The sequence below is a fragment of the Brienomyrus brachyistius genome, chromosome 4, assembly GCF_023856365.1.
Source record: "Brienomyrus brachyistius isolate T26 chromosome 4, BBRACH_0.4, whole genome shotgun sequence".
In the NCBI taxonomy this organism is placed as follows: domain Eukaryota; kingdom Metazoa; phylum Chordata; class Actinopteri; order Osteoglossiformes; family Mormyridae; genus Brienomyrus; species Brienomyrus brachyistius.
The window spans coordinates 5,505,127-5,522,990 of NC_064536.1; the positions used below are offsets into that span (position 1 = coordinate 5,505,127).

Consider the following 17,864-nt stretch of genomic DNA (forward strand, 5'->3'; position numbering starts at 1 on the left):
AGAGTCTCCAAGGGACTTATACCAGGAATACCAGGAATATCAGGAATACCAGGAATATCAGGAATATTGTGAATACCAGGAATAACAGGAATACCAGGAATAACAGGAATATCAGGAATAACAGGAATATCAGGAATATCATGAATACCAGGAATAACAGGAATACCAGGAATATAAGGAATACCAGGAATATCAGGAATAACAGGAATAACATGAATAACAGGAATATCAGGAATACCAGGAATACCAGGAATATCAGGAATAACAGGAATAACAGGAATATCAGGAATAACAGGAATAACAGGAATATCAGGAATAACAGGAATACCGGGAATACCAATCCCACGTTCTTGCACAAACTGTAAGGAACTGATGTGCCCTCACTTGTGGACAGACCTTGTGGACAGACCTTGGACAGACCTGTTGTGACCCCTTATCGCTGACAGCACAGAATATGAACAAACGATCCTCTGTTTTTCTATGTTTCTGTCAAAGCCACTGCCATGAAAACCCCAAAGAGCAACGGAGCTTTAATTGTTTTCACATCGACCACATTCACATCCAGCGGTTTGGCCGACTTGCGGAGAACGACAGATGGATTCGCACCGCCGGGACGCACCACAGCCTCTCTGTTCTGGGAAGCGATCCACGCCCGCCCCGTCCTCGGACGGCCTGCTCTGACTGCTCGAGCCCCACGGCCATTAAATATCACAGCTTCTCCGTCTTAATGACGCGGCTGATGTGACTGGAGGGAACCTCGGCAACAAGAGAAGAGTGAATGTTTTCCGTCGGATGACTGAAGGGAGTCTCTCTTTCGGCTGATCCGTGGCTCTTAGCTAATTAACGGCACGTCCTGCCTTCTCTCCACATCTCTAATTCGACAAAGGAATAAAAGCATTGAGCAGATATTCAGAGGAGCGACACAATTACACTGAACGCGTGTCAGCCGTTATTCTGTAGAGTTAAATGGTGTGTCGTCATTTTACTAAACAGCGAGAATCATCGGTTAAAACCCGGCTGCGTGGTGTGTCCTATACCTGGTCAGGTTATAAGCTATCTTACAGTATTTTTGATTATTTTGATGACAAAAGATGGTACAAGACTTTAAACAGAATGAGAAATCAGAGGCAGTACGATCCAGATAATATTCTGAAGGCACAAGGCGCTCACACACAGATTTAATTAGACGATAATACACTAAATTCAGAATCCTCAGAGCAGGATATCTATGGCTCGTGGTGGCTGAGGAAGCAGGAGGTGTGAACGCCGTACACAGCAAGGAGCCATGGTCCAGGAGCTGGGAGGGAGCAAAAATGTGGACTGTCTGACAGAGAGCCTGAAGGGAGCAAAAACATGGACCGGACTGGGAAATGCTGTATTTAAACACGAGGATGACGGGATCCGCTTAGCAACTATAGTGAATTTTTTAGTCGTAAGTTATTATTGATCCAATTGAAGGGTGAGTTGATTAGGAATGAAGCACTTTTAAAATAAGTAGCATGGGCAGCTATCTGACGATATACCTGCAGAGGCAAGACTTTGACATCACGCGCCGAACTGGCGTATATCGAAAATCCTGTAAAATCAGACGGATACAAGCCCTTCGGCAAATAACCCTTGGTGTCTTCATTAGCAACTTCGGAGTTTCTTGATGGAAGCAACAGACACTCTCTGGCGTCTTACGAGGAGTGTTAAAGTTGGCGTATGTTAATTGAACTTGCAATGTCGGCGTGGAAATTAAGTGAGTGAATCTTACAGCAGTGGAATCTTATAACTCCATGTTGTGTATATAATTTTTTACATGAAATAAAAGTTGTACATCGATAGGTTACGTGATTATATAACTGAAACAATTTAAACTTTATCTCTTTGATATGTTTGTATTTAGGGCAGTGGTGGCCTAATGGTTGAGGAAGTGCCCTTGTGATTGGATGGTTGTTGGAACACTAGTTCTAGCTCTAGCTAACTCCTCCCTCCCAGTCAGACCTATAGTGTGAGGTGTAGAGCTGGGTGGGGATCGGTGCCATTGGCTTTGGATAAACTGGACTGTCAGTGCTGTCACTCTAGCTTTGCAATCTCTTGTGGAACTGGAGTGCTGACATTTCAGGGACTCAGGGAATGCCTGCATTCCCACTTGCCTCTCCTTCCCACTTATGCTGCCATTGCCATATCTGCCGGAGCTTGTACATTGCACTTCATATTGCACTCACCTAGCTGTTAGCACTGCCTATAGCCTCCCCTACTTTGACTAATTGTACATTTTATTTCCCCTACTCCTCCTGGGGGGTGCTGCCTGGAGACCTCAATCTATGAAGTTGTCCAGCATATCCTATTACATGTGACGTCGCCACCTCCAGTGACGTCCCTGCATCCAGCTCGCCGTTCTGCCTGTGTCATCTTCCATGTCTGACCCGCTGCCTTACCTCTAGTTGCCTGGCGATTGGAAGAAGACTCGGCACTGGCTTGTCATCCTCCCTGCTCTCCAGTTATTTCTCAAATCTCATGACTTGGACAGCGTGACTCGGCACTTAACCATCTCTCCTATTTGACTCTCCCTGCCGGCCCCTGGAGGATGGGCTCCCCCTTTGATTCTGGTTCCTCCCAAGGTTTCTTCCTTCTGGGTAGTTTTTCCTTGCCACTGTCGCCCTTGGCTTGCTCACTGGGGGTTCTGGGTGCGGATGCTGTAGAGCTCTTTGAGACGATGTAATGCTGTGATGATGCGCTATACAAAGATACATTTGTTTGTTTATTGTTGGTTCAAATCCCCAACCAGCAGGGTACCACTGAGGTACCCTGAATGAGGTACTGCTCCCTGGGTGCCAAATAATAGCTTCCCACTACTATGTCAAGTATGGCTTAAATGCCATGACATATTTAATCCTTTTGCTGTGGTCTGTCAGCAATGACAATTTTTCACTTATTTGTGAAAATAAATGTACTATTATTTACTAAAGAACATAAGTACGGACCATGAGGTGTGTAAGATAGCAGAGGAATTTAGGGGTTTCCAAGGACAGGATAGCTTGCCGGGTTACTGGTGTGCAGTGCAAGTGCCAAGCAGCGGCTCGCTTTACCTAATGGGCACCACAGATGTGAGCAACATCTGGATCACCTTCCCAGCCTGGAACGTCCAGAGAAGGCAGAGCAGGCTTTTTTTTCCCATCCTCCTGACTGAATGACTTGCATTTAAAATAACTAAAATCTATACACTTTTTCCTAAGACTTCACCCTCGAGGGCTTTTTTAATTTTTTTTTACCAGCTAAGTTAAATTATTATTCCATTTGAACATGCAGGGTAATAGTGAGATTTGTATTATGCAAGAGAAATAATGACTGAATGGGCTGTTTGGTACAGCACTCGCTGGTAATCTCCTCCTAGACGTTAGGAGCTGTAAGGATATAAAACCACGCCGGGCCGATCTGCCTCCCGCTGGAAACGGAGCTTGCTGAAGATGGGGGCATTAATCACGTTTATTGATTTCTCAGTTGCGATTGTATGCAAAGCAATTGGTTTGTCCGTTACTCGACTGAACGGAATCACCTAAGGGAGACGCGTCGCTTGTGTTGAAGAGAACGGGAGGCGCCAAACAGACATCGGCTGGATGAAGAAGCACTTAAACAGAAGGACAGTTTCACCCAGGTGGTGGGCAGGCGTAAGAGGGGCCATATTTTATGCAGAGGGGCCAGCCTTCTTATTAGCCAATGATATAGTTTGAATTGATGAGTGACAGAGGCAGGGGCATATTGGGGGCAATCAGCTTTTGGCTGGAGCCAGTGGTCCCGCCCCTCCATTTGCCCCTGATTTCATGAAGAAGCCTCAGCAGGTGATCATAAAGAATGATATGTATGAGCTTCACCTGAAAAGGTGTCAGAGTCTATCTATCTATCTATCTATCTATCTATCTATCTATCTATCTATCTATCTATCTATCTATCTATCTATCTATCTATCTATCTATCTGTGTCTGTCTGTCTGTCTGTGTGTCTGTCTGTCTGTCTGTCTATCTATCTATCTATCTATCTATCTGTGTCTGTCTGTCTATCTATCTATCTATCTATCTATCTATCTATCTATCTATCTATCTATCTATCTATCTATCTATCTATCTATCTATCTAATCTCACATTATCCTATCCAGTACCTGCCCCGCTCAGCAAACAGATGTGAACAAACAGCACTAATTCTGGAATGCAGCGGTCGCGTCCGTGACATTCAGCGCCCGGTGGATTCCGGCTGCCAGCAGATTCCGGCTGCCGGTGGAGCTCTTCCACGACGAGGCATCGCCAGCTGCGAGCTTTGCCACCGGACACGGCGTGTGGTCTTTTGGCGACACTCCTCCGCCCCTTCTCTGAGTGGGCGAGGATCCTTCCAGAATAAATCCCATCTGCCCACCCTGTGTGTTCCAGCCGCCCACTTTCACCGCCACCGGCCGGGGGGGGGTGACACCTGTACACATGTCCGCACCCACAATGTTGTCATCTTCTGCTAATGATAATTATGGACATGCTATCTGTGTCATGAGTGCGATGGGTAACATTATGACAATAACAGTTGGTAAAGGAGCTCAGCAGGAACCGATATCACCTCCCTGGCTGCAGGTTCGAATCCACCTCCAACGTAGTTTCACAGCACAGGCGATTCAGACCCTAAGTGAAATCACCCTTTTTTTTTGTTTCAACCCCGCAGAAAAAAAGTAATTTTCCCAAATTCATTTAGCAATTTGTCCTGTACCTTTGTACACATTTTGTACACGTTTTAGTTACATTGAACGTAACGGCCCTGTTGAGGGCTGAGGGTTCGAATCCCTGATTCCCAACATTCGCCTCATCTTTACAGTTCAGGAAAACAGGCTGCTGCATATCAGCCTTCCACAGTGTCCAGTGCAGGCTCCTGTCCCTGAGCGGACGGTACACTGTCCCCTTACTGGGGAAAGACTCACCGAGCCCCGTGATGGTATTTCAGGATGTGCATATTTAATAATGTAGGTATAAACATAATAATTATTATGTTTCACACTGAAATTCTGCTGAAATCTTGTTGTATTTTAATAAAATACATGAGTGGTTGTCTTGCAGTCTGTTTTAATATTATATATAATGAATGAAAGTTGCACGTATATGGTGCTTTTATAGACACCCCCGGCACTTTACAGAAGCAATGAGGGGGAGGGGGCACTTGTAGCCCCCACCTGGATGATGTGACGGCAGCCATTCTGCACCAGTACGCTCACCACACAGTAGCTAAGGTGGTGAAGGGGCAGGAGAGAATTCACCAATCAGATATAGGGGGTGATTAGGAGGCCAGATCTGATAGGACCACAGTGGGCAGTTTTGGCCAGGGCATGGGGGTACCACCTCTACTCTTTCGAAAGCTGCCCAGGGGCCTTTTATGACCTTAGAAGGTCAGGACGTCAGGTTCTCATCCGAAGGACAGCACCATTCTTCACGCAGTGTTCCCATCACTGCACTGGGGCATTGGGGGTCCACACTGACCCCAGGATGGGCTAACCTGTAGGCCACACCAACACCTCTTCCAGTAGCAACCCAGCTTTCCTAGTTGGTCTCCCGTCCAAGTGCTGGCCAGACCCAAACCATCTTAGTTTCAGGTGGATTACCAGGTCTGAACTGCAGCTGGCATGACTGCTAAGATCTCAATATATAATACGCTGATATACTGTATATTATGCAGAAGAGTCGCCTGCCATGTGGCTGAAGAAATTTAGTATTGGAAATTATACCTGTTAGGACCAGTACTTAAAAAAAACACATCAGATGCTAGAAGACTTTAGGGTGAATATGAATGTTTGCAAATCTCAATATATTGGCGTATATGGAGAGTTTGCCATCTACACCAATGTCTCTAATTTTATCTTATTTTAGGCGCCCTATTGCAAGCATTTAAAAAGTGCAAGTTTTGATTTGTGAACACATACGTAATGATTCTCAAAATTACATCTCGTTCCCTATAACAACTGTCACGACTTCTACCATAGAGATTCGTACATAGAAATGCGTCATACACGCATGCTCATAAAAGATGGCTTCCCATTGGCCTTTTAACATGTCAGTCTTTCTCTAAATCCCTCCCTCTCTCACCTCACTGTCAGCGCTCAGTAATGACGGTCGACCTGTTGCCGAACATTTGCCAGGTGCTCTCCCACTGTCTCAATCTGTACTTCACAGGACAGCTCTAAGTACGGGGAGTTGTCATTTTTTTGTTTGGGTGGAGGATATCTGATGCTAAATAGTTACATGCTAAAGAGCTTAAACGAGTTAAAAATAGATACGGCTTTGCTTCCAAAATAAAAGTTCTCTATACAATCTGAGGATCAGTGCCTCCCTGAAGGGCTGTCAGTTCAGAAACCAAATCTGGGTGACTGGGCAGCACGCCAATTGTGTCCTTTATTTCCATGTTTTCATACCTGTCATGGAGTGGGGGGGGGGTGGGGGTGGGAGCTATTTATCAAATACATACAAGCACATGAGTACAAAACCACAGGATAGGGATGTATATATGTACACAGACTCACACACACACACACACACACACACACACACAGCACCAAACTGACACACTTGCTACATCCTAAGAGTATATTTTTCTAAGCATAGACTTGACCTCATTTTTTGCTGAAGCACAAATTTGCAAAAGCTACATTTTTTTCCTTTACAGGCATATTTCTGGTGCTCTGTCCTTCTACACCAGTAGTTCAGCAGAGCGCATGACTTCACGCTTATGAAAATTATTTTGCTGATGTTAGTGAAGTTGGCTAAAAAGTGAGGCACTCATCCGGGCATGTGCAGACGCAGCTTTTTATTTTTTTAATCAAAGTGGACCACGAGAAAACAGCCGGTCACATGCATGGCTGTCATGTGACAGTTTAGGTCCTGGTGTTTCCCATTGGACCCATAACCAAGGGCCTTAACCCCCGCAAAGTGCCCCAGGGGCACCAGATAAGGTGGTTGGCCCTGTGGTTGGACCCTAAGCTTTGTTTTCAAATGTATTTATATCTCAAAGAAGAGCATGATGGGATATGTGAAGATCAGCATTCTAATGTACTTGTGCAAATGGCAAATAAATGATCATTCAATTTCAGCAATAGGCCACGTCCACCCATAAAATAGAACGTGAGAATGGCAGCCATCATCCTCCCTGGTCCAAAAATAATTTGTTGCTGGGGGAGGGGCAAATGCATTGAGACATAGAAGGTTGCTAGTTCAAATCCCACGGTTGGCAGAGACCCCTATGGTAAGACCCTTAACCCCAACTGAACCAGTGACTGGCTGAAACTACTGTCTCCTCTATGCCAGGTTCATGAGGTGGCCTCCTGAGATGCTTTTCCAGCTGTCCACAAGGAGGTCCCACATATGCTGAGCTCTCATTGGCTGCTTTTCCTTAAATCTCTGGTCAAACTCCTCCCAAACCATGTTTCGGTCAGGTGGCCAGGTCATGTGACACGACACTGTCAGTCTCCTCTCTAGGCGTGTTGGCATGTGACTGGTTGTATAGTAGAAAGTCGAAACATTTAGCACATATAGTTTGGGTGATGCCAGCAGGTTCCCCACTCCTGTTGTCTAGGATTGTTCGCCCAGTGGTGACCTCGTCCTACACGGAGAGTCATTACAGCAGTATTAGCTCTCGGTGTTACAGAAATACAAAGAGACAGGAAGAAGCCAGGCTTACAAAACAAAGCAGCCATTTGTGGTTGTACATCACTAGTTTGGTCCAGTTTTAATTTCACCGGGAATATTGCTTGTTTGAGGATAGCTGACAATGTCGTATTTAAGGGGTAATTCAATGTATGCATCCAGTACTGGTGACCATCATTTCACCTCCTAGTTCAATATTTTAGCCTCATTAATGTCAGTCTGAGAAATAAGGTAGGAATGATCGTTTGAGGCGGTAACGATTGAATTCCTAAGTCGAGCCATTACTCTGCATATCAGCCACATAGATGGTCAGCTTCACCACTTCCAATTTTTCAAAACAGAAAAACTGCAGACGACACCTGTTTTCTGTACCTGGGTCCTGCGGATCTGCAGGGGTAGGGCTGAGAAATGCCCGCTTTCCATTGACGATTTCCTTTTTATTTGAGAGACAGAAATGTCACAAAATCCAATTTGTTCAAGAATCGCCCATTTTCACCTGAGAATAAAATGCATAGTGTCACGGGGCTGATTCATTTAATCTTTTTTTTAGTCCAAAATGTGTATTTTCAGCCCCGAAATTGCATTTAAAAATGTGACCAGCTTCCTTTTTTCCCCCCAACCAGTTCCAGGCTTGCAATATATAATTTTAGAATATTCTACATCGTGAATAAAACATTATAAGCTGTTCCCCTTCTGGGGAATTTTAGCTCATAAATATGTTGTTTTTGCTCTATCCTGAAATATGTTCAGCCCTTACAAGGACTCAGAAGCGGGGGTACAAAGGCCGGGAGCGCTGATGGACAATCGGATGGGGGCCCTGGATGGGGGCCGCTTCTCGCGACTAGTTTCCTCAATGCATGGAGACCACATGTGATACAGTCAATGACACCCCCAGGGTGCCAAGGGCAGACATGAGCTTCGGACTGACCTTCCCGGCTAAATAAATGGATTTAAAGTATTTTTTTGGCTATTTCTTTCCCAGAAAATGTACCTTAATGAATGGTTTTAAAAATATGCAGTTAAACATCAGGCTCCGAGGTGATAACTGTAAAGCTAACATTATTTGAAACATTTTAAATATTTGCGTGGACCGAGGCGATCGCCTTTGAATCGTCTGTTAACCGCCTGCGAAATGTCGTCACCACTAGTGGTCCCTTTCCTGAACTCCCAACAACAGCAGCACTGAGATCTAAATAATCTTGTTGACTGTTACCTTGTTTGAACTCTTAAGACTGGTTAAAATGTTAGCGAAAACTCAAGCGAGGTCAATGGAAGACCTTGTTAATGGTCTTCAGAACGAATAGGACATTTACTCAATATAACACAAGCGGGCAGCTATATAGGATACACACCGGTTATTCTTGTATGGTTACATTTTTGAAATATTTGAATGCATGTAAAAATCGCCCCATAGATTGCCGCTTTTGGAACTGCCGGTGCATGTATAGAATCTGCAGACATAAATCTTCCAGCCATTACCGCCATCGATTTCATGTTAAAAATATACTGAAAGGGACTGTCTGCTCTGTTCCCATGCCTTCTGCTCCTCAGCGTTTAATGTCGCACGATACAAGTATATAAAGGTAGCTAATATCCTCACGATATGCGAGTAGCTCATGTTCACTGGAAGACAAAGTGAACCAGCAGGAACTTCAGGCCCTGAAAACGCAAAGTATTGACTTAATTTGAAGTTTATTAACTGTTTGGGACGTATTTGCTAGGGCAAGAAGTTGTGCAACAAACACAAAGGATAGTGCAAACATTAGGCACCTGATGGTACGGAGTTATGGAGAATTTAAGCTTCAGATGATGAGGCTACGCTATCGAAACCGAAAGCCAAGAGGTGTCCCTTGAAAGGGAAGGGTGACATTACAGTATGCTTCTGTGTGTGGTTGTCCACAGATCTTGAGGTGGACTCGCAACTTCAGGTAAACAGGCGACTGAGCAGAGACACACTACAAATAGAATTACACCTTGAAAATGGGAAATGAGAGCCGTTATTTTTGGCCAGGGGACCAATTTAAAAGCGACACGGGCTCGTCTAATGAGATGGAAACGAATCCGTCTCCCGGGTTGCGAGGAAAGCATTACTTTAAAGGCACCGAAACTCACGCAGCTGCTGGGTCGGCAGGTTGCCACGTTCCTCCCTTACATCGCTGACCTGGGTGATGTAAGACCGGGAATGACCCCGAGGTCAGCTGTCCTTAAGGCTGATGTCAAACCTTTATTGGGGCCCTCAAATAGCTTTAGTTTCTCCCACAGCGATTTTCACCTCGTTCCCTTGCTTATGTTACTACTAGCGTAAATATTAGTCGTCGCTATAATTTTGATGCAGTTTGACTAGATTTTACTCCGACTGTTCACCCATTTAACTGTCCTTTACATACCAAGCAGAGACTCTCCGCTCAGGATATGGAGTTACGGTCTCTGGTGTCACTACCACAGGAGTCGTGTGTCTAACAGGTGCTTGCAGGATAGAATACCAATGACACAACGCCGCCCGCCATTCTGCAAATGACTAGAAAACTCCTGTTTCGCCTCCTTTGAAAGGTGGTATTGTCACAAATTTGGCTGGTCCAGGGAAGCGGGCACTTTGTCCAGGAGACAACTTCTCAGGTGATGTTAAGGACAACCAGGGCTGCACTTGTCACCTTTCAGTCCGTAGCCAGGTCACCTGGTCACATGATCACTCGGGGTCAGAACCACTCCCCCCAACCCTTAGCCCATGCTGTGATCCCCATGTGACCATCTGCCACCGGTCGCTCCCTGCCCCCCCCAGGGTTCACCAGTCATGCGGCAAACCATGTACACATGATTTATCTACTCAGCCAGATGTTTCACCAAGATTCTCCAGCAGGACAGTCAATTGGCTAATTACCCAAATACCTCAGACGCTGCAGATTCAGTACATTCCGAAAAGTGCTCATTAAATTTCCCGACAGGGCTGGAAAGAAGCGGTTCTTCCTTTTCGTGGGTCTGTGCAGTTTTAGGTAGAAAAATACGCTGCTATACTGCAAAGCTGGGGAAGCGTGCTCTACATGTAACAAAAACCTTCACCATTTCGACAAAGAAAGCACCCCCTCCGCTATTGATTACGATAGTATGTGTATGTTCCCTGCACTACCCTGGCCTGTACTTCCTGGGGTATAAGCCCCCCCTCCACAAACTCTGACCAGGAAAATCACACTGTGGACAAAATCGACTTTGAACAAAAAGCCAGTTCATTCTCTGTGCAAACTGGTACCTGACGTTGCCTTTGCGAGCAGCTCATCCTGGTCAATAAGTTCCGCATCAGTACAGTTACGCTCTGGATCGGAATCTCCTGGTCTTGCTGGCCAGAGCATTCCTGCAAAGGCCTGGGGGGGTCAGACAGACTATCAGAAGCTTGCAGACTGCCGGCTTCCCTCCACCCCAGCAGGACACCCCCCCCACCCGACCCGACCCCGACCCCCAGTACACCTTCATCCTGACATGTGCTACTATACCTCCCACTGCTGGTCCCCTGTGGTTTCTTTGCCACCAGACAGACAGCCCCGTTCATGGGGGGGGGGGGGCTACCCACCTTCCATGTGAGAGGCCCAGTGAACACTTGTATACTCATTCTCCTCAACCATCCCCCACCCTCTATCAAAACATAACAGCCGTAATGGTGAGTAAAGCAGAACCTAAAGAAAATAAACACGTCACCTGACTGATTAAACAGTGACGGTTTATCTATCTGGACTGGAGGGGTCAGGTATACGATACTGAGTCGGGCTCAGAATGACTCACTACTGAATACTGCCATCTAGTGTCAGCAAGGTAAATCTGCGGTATCCGTGTTTCTTCAAGCACATAGGAACGGTCTTTGGGTTCTGTTGCTTCTTAACCAATCAAATTGCGGATTTCAGTATGCTATTCCAATTTTACCTCTGTTATGCTGATCATACTCAACTGCAACCTTAATAAACTAACTCCACCCTAAGGGTGCCAGTACAGGGCAGCTATGAGAGGCTCAGCGCCCATCTGCTGATGTGTACGTGGGGGGTGGAGCTACAGCAGTATTATGTCACGCCCCCCACGCCATATGGGGCTCCGAATGCACAATTCCAGTAGTGAACACAGTTTCTTTGCTGGTCTCTGGAGGCCTCTGGAGGTTTAAATACTCAACACCAAACTTAATTGCAAATTCCAATTGTTAGACTTTTAGGCATGAAATCACATCAGCGACACCGTCAACTTTAATGCTAAAGACCATCCACCAGGTGCAGACCTGTCTGGCTTATACATCTCAATCAGAGGTTTACAGCAGAAAGGCTGTTGCAAATATGTACCCATCTCCTGACATCCAGTCAATTTAGACTCTGTAGCAAAATAATTATATCCTTAACATCAGCGATCTCTACAAAATTTTCTAAGTAAAACGGCAGCAACATGGCAATAGGAATGACTTGAAGAATACAGCGAATGTTTCTTTTTTAAACAAGGCACCAGGAAATTGGTATAAAAATGAATGCTTGAGTGGGCAGCTGTCCCTGTAGGTATGTGCAGAATTCTAAAATGCAACCCCCCCCCCACCACCACTGATAGCTCGGTTGAAATCCCAGTACTAAACAGAATTCCAGTCACTAACTGAGATTGTGCCAGTTATGCTGAGCTTCCAGAACTCTGTCCATCTCGACCACGTTGGGAATGTGACGGACTGCTGGATGTAGTGAAACTGGAACGTAGCGGAAGAGTTGGGGCAGGTGGGTTTGCCACAGGATGACCTCAGATAACCTCGGACTCGTGCCGTTCCAGGGCGGGGGGTAAGGTGGTCCCACAGGGACCCGGGAAGTGAAACCTGCAGAATGGAGATCATTTCTTGCATCAATGACCTACAACTGGCACGAGGCAAAGAGACCAACATTCCCAAGACCAGCATTTTCCAGTCCTTGACCTCACGACTCACCATGGATGCTGGTGTACAGCCTAACCGAGTTTCGATATTAATAAAATTTGACTGAATAAAAGCAGAGATTAAAATCGAAGGTATTACTGGAAGGTTTTAATTTAATTAGTGTAGAGACTATCATGGAGTTCCTCCCACACAAATATCATAGTTCTTGTGAAACTGCCCCATTTTCAACTCAAACATGCAGTGAAATTTAACTGCCTGAAAGTTTCAGTACATTGATCATGATGGCTTCGGGCGAGCTTCGAGCGTTCTGCATCTCCATGGATACGCGTGTCTCCATGGATACAGCCGAGGGGACTCACATGAAGCGGTTAGTGGCGGGCGTCGCCTCCCTGTTGAACTCTGCCACCGGGACGCCTCTGGATGCCACCTGAGGAGCAAACATGGCCGCCGGGTAGACGATAGAGGAGGTGCCGACCTGCAGGGGGAGCAACGGCGGATTTTTCCGTTTCTGTCTCTAGCGCCAAGCGTCAGCCGGCCTCCACCGTACTGGAATGACCCCGTCGGCTTAATAAGGGACACAGGTCTCAGCCTTCCTCGCGCTTGCGTCAACAAAATAAACTTTCATCATCGTTTAATCTCATTACTGGGATTCCTGTTCCCTGCATGCCATACTGTGGGCGTCCATTGCAGGGGGGGGAGGGGGCTTATCACAGAGAACCACGGCAGGATCCAAACACAGCAGGACGGTGCATCGCAGGCGATTCAGGTTTACTAAAGAGGGTCAATAGCGGAGCTGGAAAGGAGGGCAAGCGAAGTAAACCTAAAATAGCCTTCCTCTAGAGCCCGCGGCTAAATCATTAATGGGATCTGGCCCATTATTAGCAAGCTGATTAGTTCAAGTAAGTTAAACCTACTAAGGGCTTCATATTGCATGGGATATGTAAGCAGTTCAGCGGACGTCCAAGAATGTTAGCGTCTAGTTAACGCATGTCTAGTTAAGACGTCATCCGCCCCGACTCCATTTAGCAAATTTTGTTACGAGTCATGCTGATTGGGCAGATTCGCTAAACACTAATTAGCCAGGAGTGGGTCACCATGGAAACCAGCGACATGCCGAAGGTCACAGGGAGGTCGAAGGGTGAGGCGCCCTTGCCTGCCGTCCCAGAGGGCTACATACCACCAAGCAAAGGTCGCAGATCTCCAGCTCCTTTTCCACCTGGGTCAGGATGTTGGAGTCCAGCGTTTCGCCGAACCAGACCACGTGGGGCCTGAGCAGTCCGTTGCAGCTGCCGTTTTCACACCTGCGAGGATGCGGCGGAGGCACAGATAAACAAACAAGGCCCACTGCTGACACCAGCGCAACCCTGGATCACGGGAAGGAAGCCCATCTGTCTGGAAACCCAACAAACCAGGAGCAGAACCTTCAGGCTGAAGAATAAAATGCAACCACACTGTTGTATCCAATTTATAGAGCAAAAAAAAAAGGCATTAAAACACGTTAAGCTTCTAACGGCCTTAAAAAGTAACACTTAAATGAGCCCCCTGCAAAGAAAGAAAATGAAAATCAGCTAATACTGACTAATTATAAGGCATCATGCAAGGCTTAGGGCTATTATTTCTAAAAACACTGTAGTGCTTCTGTAATAAGAACGAATAGTGGCAAACGCAATACACCCTGAGGCACTTCGATCCCTCTGGCGCCACCTAATGGAGACCTCTGACACTGACAGTCATTCTAAGTACTGTCATTAAAACGCAGCGTGGACTGGTTACGGGTTAATTTCCACATTCACAAATTTTCCAAAAACTTTTTTAAGAAGTCGACAAACCCAAACATAGGGACACCCACCTTGGCAGATCCTCAACTGGTATCACTGCGTCGCTCATGTTCGGGTCTGGCGCCCTAGCAAACAGTTAAAACAAAATTAGCTGCCTCACTGGGGAGTATCAGTGCACCCCTCTCCAGGGGAGGCGGCTGTCAGCCTTACCCTTTGCCCCCCAGGGCGCTGCATATCGGGCTCTTGTGATTTGCAGCCACGTTCCCGCAGCTCATGCATCTGGTTTTGAAGAGGCTTCCTGGGGAGAGGGGAGAAGGAGCAAAGCGGGTGAGCGACCGCTGCCACCTGGTGGTCTGCTGCAGCATGTCTCCACCCCGACACTAAATAAAAATTACTGCTGCGTTTATAATAGGAAATATACGGCGCAGCACCGAAAACTATCACTGGTGTGGCTCAGTGATTAGCACTGTAATCTCACACCTCCAGGACTGGGGGGGGGGCTCGAGTCCAGCCTATAGGAATGGAAAGTCATTTTGAGCTTTGTATCGCGATAACCAATGAACATCACTGAAGTTCTTTCTATCATCAGTAGCCATCAAGAGCTAACAAGAATATGACAAACATGAACGCAAAGGCTGGCGTTTTTTGTGTTGATCTCCACACAGGGGCACGCTGCCCTACAGTATTCTCACACTGCATTACCACCAATAACCAGAGGGGGGTGCTGAAACACCCTCAGCACCTCTACTTCCAGCACTACTGATCCGGTCCCCTCATGTGACTGTCTGCATATTCTTGTTACGTTTTGTAGGTTTTCCACCAGCTACTCTGGTCTCACCCCGTCATCCAGAAACTTGCAATTAGGTAAATCACTATCTTCAAGCTTCCCCTTTTGCATGCGACTGCATATGCCCTTAGGCACACTGGCATCCCATCCAGGGTGTCCCTGGTCCGCGGAAGAGCCGCGGTGCCACACGGGCCTCACCGTGGATCTCCAGGATGTTCTGTGAGCCGGCGCGACGGTGCAGCTCGTCGATGTTCTGCGCGATGACCACCACGGAGCGGCCCTGTCGACTGAGCCGGGCCTCGCACTCCGCGATGGCCCGGTGCGCTGCATTCGGGCTCCTGGAGAGAACCAGCTCCCGGCGGTAGTGATAGAACTCCCAGACGCGCGACGGGTTCCGCGAGAAGGCCTCCGGGGTAGCCAGCTCCTGGAGGGGAGGGACAGCCATCAGCCCAGCTCGCATGGTGACAAACAGAGAGTCTGTCAAGATGAATGGGAATGGAAGCCGCGCTTCTCCGATAGATCAAGTATGACAGCTGGGCCACGTGGCTGACTGTGGCGGCTGGTTACGTCTGTGACATTATATCCGGCTTCTGTGGACAGTAGCTGGAGTTATGCAAGCTTCCCCCCACCCTCCTTGTCGCAATAAATCTGACACAAAACCAGCAACGCGGTGAAACCCAAAGAGTCCCAAGTCAGTGGTTCCCAAACTGCACAGCGCCTTCTAGTGGCTTGCAGTAGTATCGCTGTATTTAAACGTGGGTCATAATGGTGGAGAGCCTAATATTGTCAGAGGTGGTACACCGTGTAAAACGTATGGGGAAAACTGTACTAAAGCAGAAGTGTGCCTGCCAGCGTGCTCCCAGTACCAGGTGGGTAGACGTTATTTACCTGAGCCTGCCAGCGTGCTCCCAGTACCAGGTGGGTAGACGTTATTTACCTGAGCCTGCCAGCGTGCTCCCAGTACCAGGTGGGTAGACGTTATTTACCTGAGCCTGCCAGCGTGCTCCCAGTACCCCCCAGGGTAGACGTTATTTACCTGAGCCTGCCACTTCCTCCAGTACCCCCCCTCTCCCCGGAAGGTGGGGACGCCGCTCTCGGCGCTCACGCCGGCCCCCGTCAGGACAGCTATGTGCTTGGCTTTGGAGAAGGCCTTTCGAAACTCGGACACGTCTGCGAGTACAAACAAAGCGCCTGGAGTTTATCTGTACGTGTGTAAGAGGGGAAACACAATCCACGCCTGACAAACAGCCATTGTGGAAAGTCCGCAAAGGTCAAGGCATGGTAGAACATTCTGGAAGATTAGCATTTCCATGGCAACGCGGGATAACGTGATGACTTATCTTCTGATAATACTTTTAGTTTGGTGTAAGAATCAAAACCAGCGTTTTTCTACCCAGTCTTCAGTGACCCCCCCTCCCCACCCCCAGCTAGTCCACATTCACATCCCATATTGTCAATTTAAAAAATCTGGACTAATCTGGAGGGTTAAAGGTTCGAGCTGGGAATCAGAAATCATACCGCATAATTCATCCCATATAAAAGACAATGAGCAAAGAAAATATAAGGCTGATACCAGCTGAATTGGACCTTAGTTCGTACTTCCTTTCCACATATGTATTGCCATATAATTATGAATTACCAGGTATTCATGTTCTGTATTCTCTTTCGGTTAATATTTAATAAACGGCGCATATCAATAACACCTTTCCTATATTACCTGAAGCGCTGCGGACCATATCCACCACGTCTTTACGTCGTCCTGAGTCTCCCGATGTCCTGCTACACCAACGAGCGATCAGCCTCCCTGTGTTAAGCTGCCTGGGAATCATTATGGTTACTCAGCTACAGAAAGAAAGAGAAACAGGTGCGTTTAGACCGAACGTGGAGCCCCACACTGCGATCTTGCAAACAGGATGTTAAGCAACACCAAACACGCATTTTCTGCTGCTTTGGTGCTGCCGAAGACTCAGCACATACTTGAAATCTTTTATACAAATGACCGGACTAAAGCGGCATTAAGACCCGATGCATTAGAGAAGCCAGTAATGCTTAGAAAAAGAGGAATAACCAAACAGAAGCCGAGACATTCCCATACATAATCTCATTGTGAGAAAAATATACTAAATACCAGAATCAGAAAAAATATATAAATAAAAAAACAGCCTTAATGCAGATGCAAAGCGTTCTTTCCCTTTTGGGGCGTTTCCACATGTGCAAGCTGTCAGAAACCAGCTGTAAACATCTTTACAAAGCTGACAATATTATATAGGTGTTTAGCTAAAGTTTAGCTCCACTAAAGTGTGGTGAAACCCATCTAGCGAGTTCGAGAGGTGGCTGATCAGTCTGAACGCAATGTCTGATAAGCCTGACATCTCACACAGCTGCAGCTTTGCAACCAAAGTCCAAACCACAAGGCATGACGTATTTACTGCAAATTATATAAAAATAGATATATCCTTTATTCCCTTTGAACGCATTACTAAACATCTGCAAAGTACATGCTAACGAGCTAACACAGCTGTTCTGCGGTGCAACAAATTTATCCAGAAACTCAGCCCGGATAAAATAAACTGAATATTAGCTGCTGGATCAGCATCACATTCTTTGCACGTATATACCGATCTGTTAAGTTTCGCTGGGGATTTCAAGCTTGACTCCGACGCTGCCTCAGCTCCACCAGCATGGCCTGCTATTTACCAACCGAGCGGTAACCAGGAAGAGGCGTGCCGTAAATGAGCGCCAAACGTCGCAAAAGGCGCGGCGTTGTCAA

General features: G+C 46.8%; 1 protein-coding gene across 1 annotated transcript; it reads right to left on the minus strand.

Annotated features, from left to right (window-relative positions):
- Nucleotides 1-11,847: 11,847 nt before the first annotated feature.
- Nucleotides 11,848-17,825, minus strand: LOC125740419 (NAD-dependent protein deacylase sirtuin-5, mitochondrial-like). The gene is made up of 9 exons (XM_049011487.1): nt 17,713-17,825; nt 16,812-16,936; nt 16,131-16,264; nt 15,293-15,518; nt 14,518-14,605; nt 14,379-14,432; nt 13,707-13,830; nt 12,889-13,004; nt 11,848-12,472 (listed from the first exon to the last, which is right to left on the minus strand). The coding sequence occupies exons 2-9, from the start codon at nt 16,921-16,923 to the stop codon at nt 12,400-12,402; spliced, it is 927 nt and encodes a 308-aa protein (XP_048867444.1). The 5' UTR covers nt 16,924-16,936; nt 17,713-17,825; the 3' UTR covers nt 11,848-12,399.
- Nucleotides 17,826-17,864: the final 39 nt, after the last annotated feature.

What these genes read in the sequence shown, in the direction of transcription:
- LOC125740419 (XM_049011487.1), bottom strand. Translation starts at nt 16,923, where the DNA reads ATGATTCCCAGGCAGCTTAACACAGGGAGGCTGATCGCTCGTTGGTGT. An exon ending in GGAGGAAGTGGCAGGCTCAG is followed by an intron (nt 15,519 to 16,130) that starts GTAAATAACGTC and finishes CCTCCCCTCCAG; the next exon opens with GAGCTGGCTACCCCGGAGGC. An exon ending in AGCGCCCTGGGGGGCAAAGG is followed by an intron (nt 14,433 to 14,517) that starts GTAAGGCTGACA and finishes ACTGTTTGCTAG; the next exon opens with GGCGCCAGACCCGAACATGA.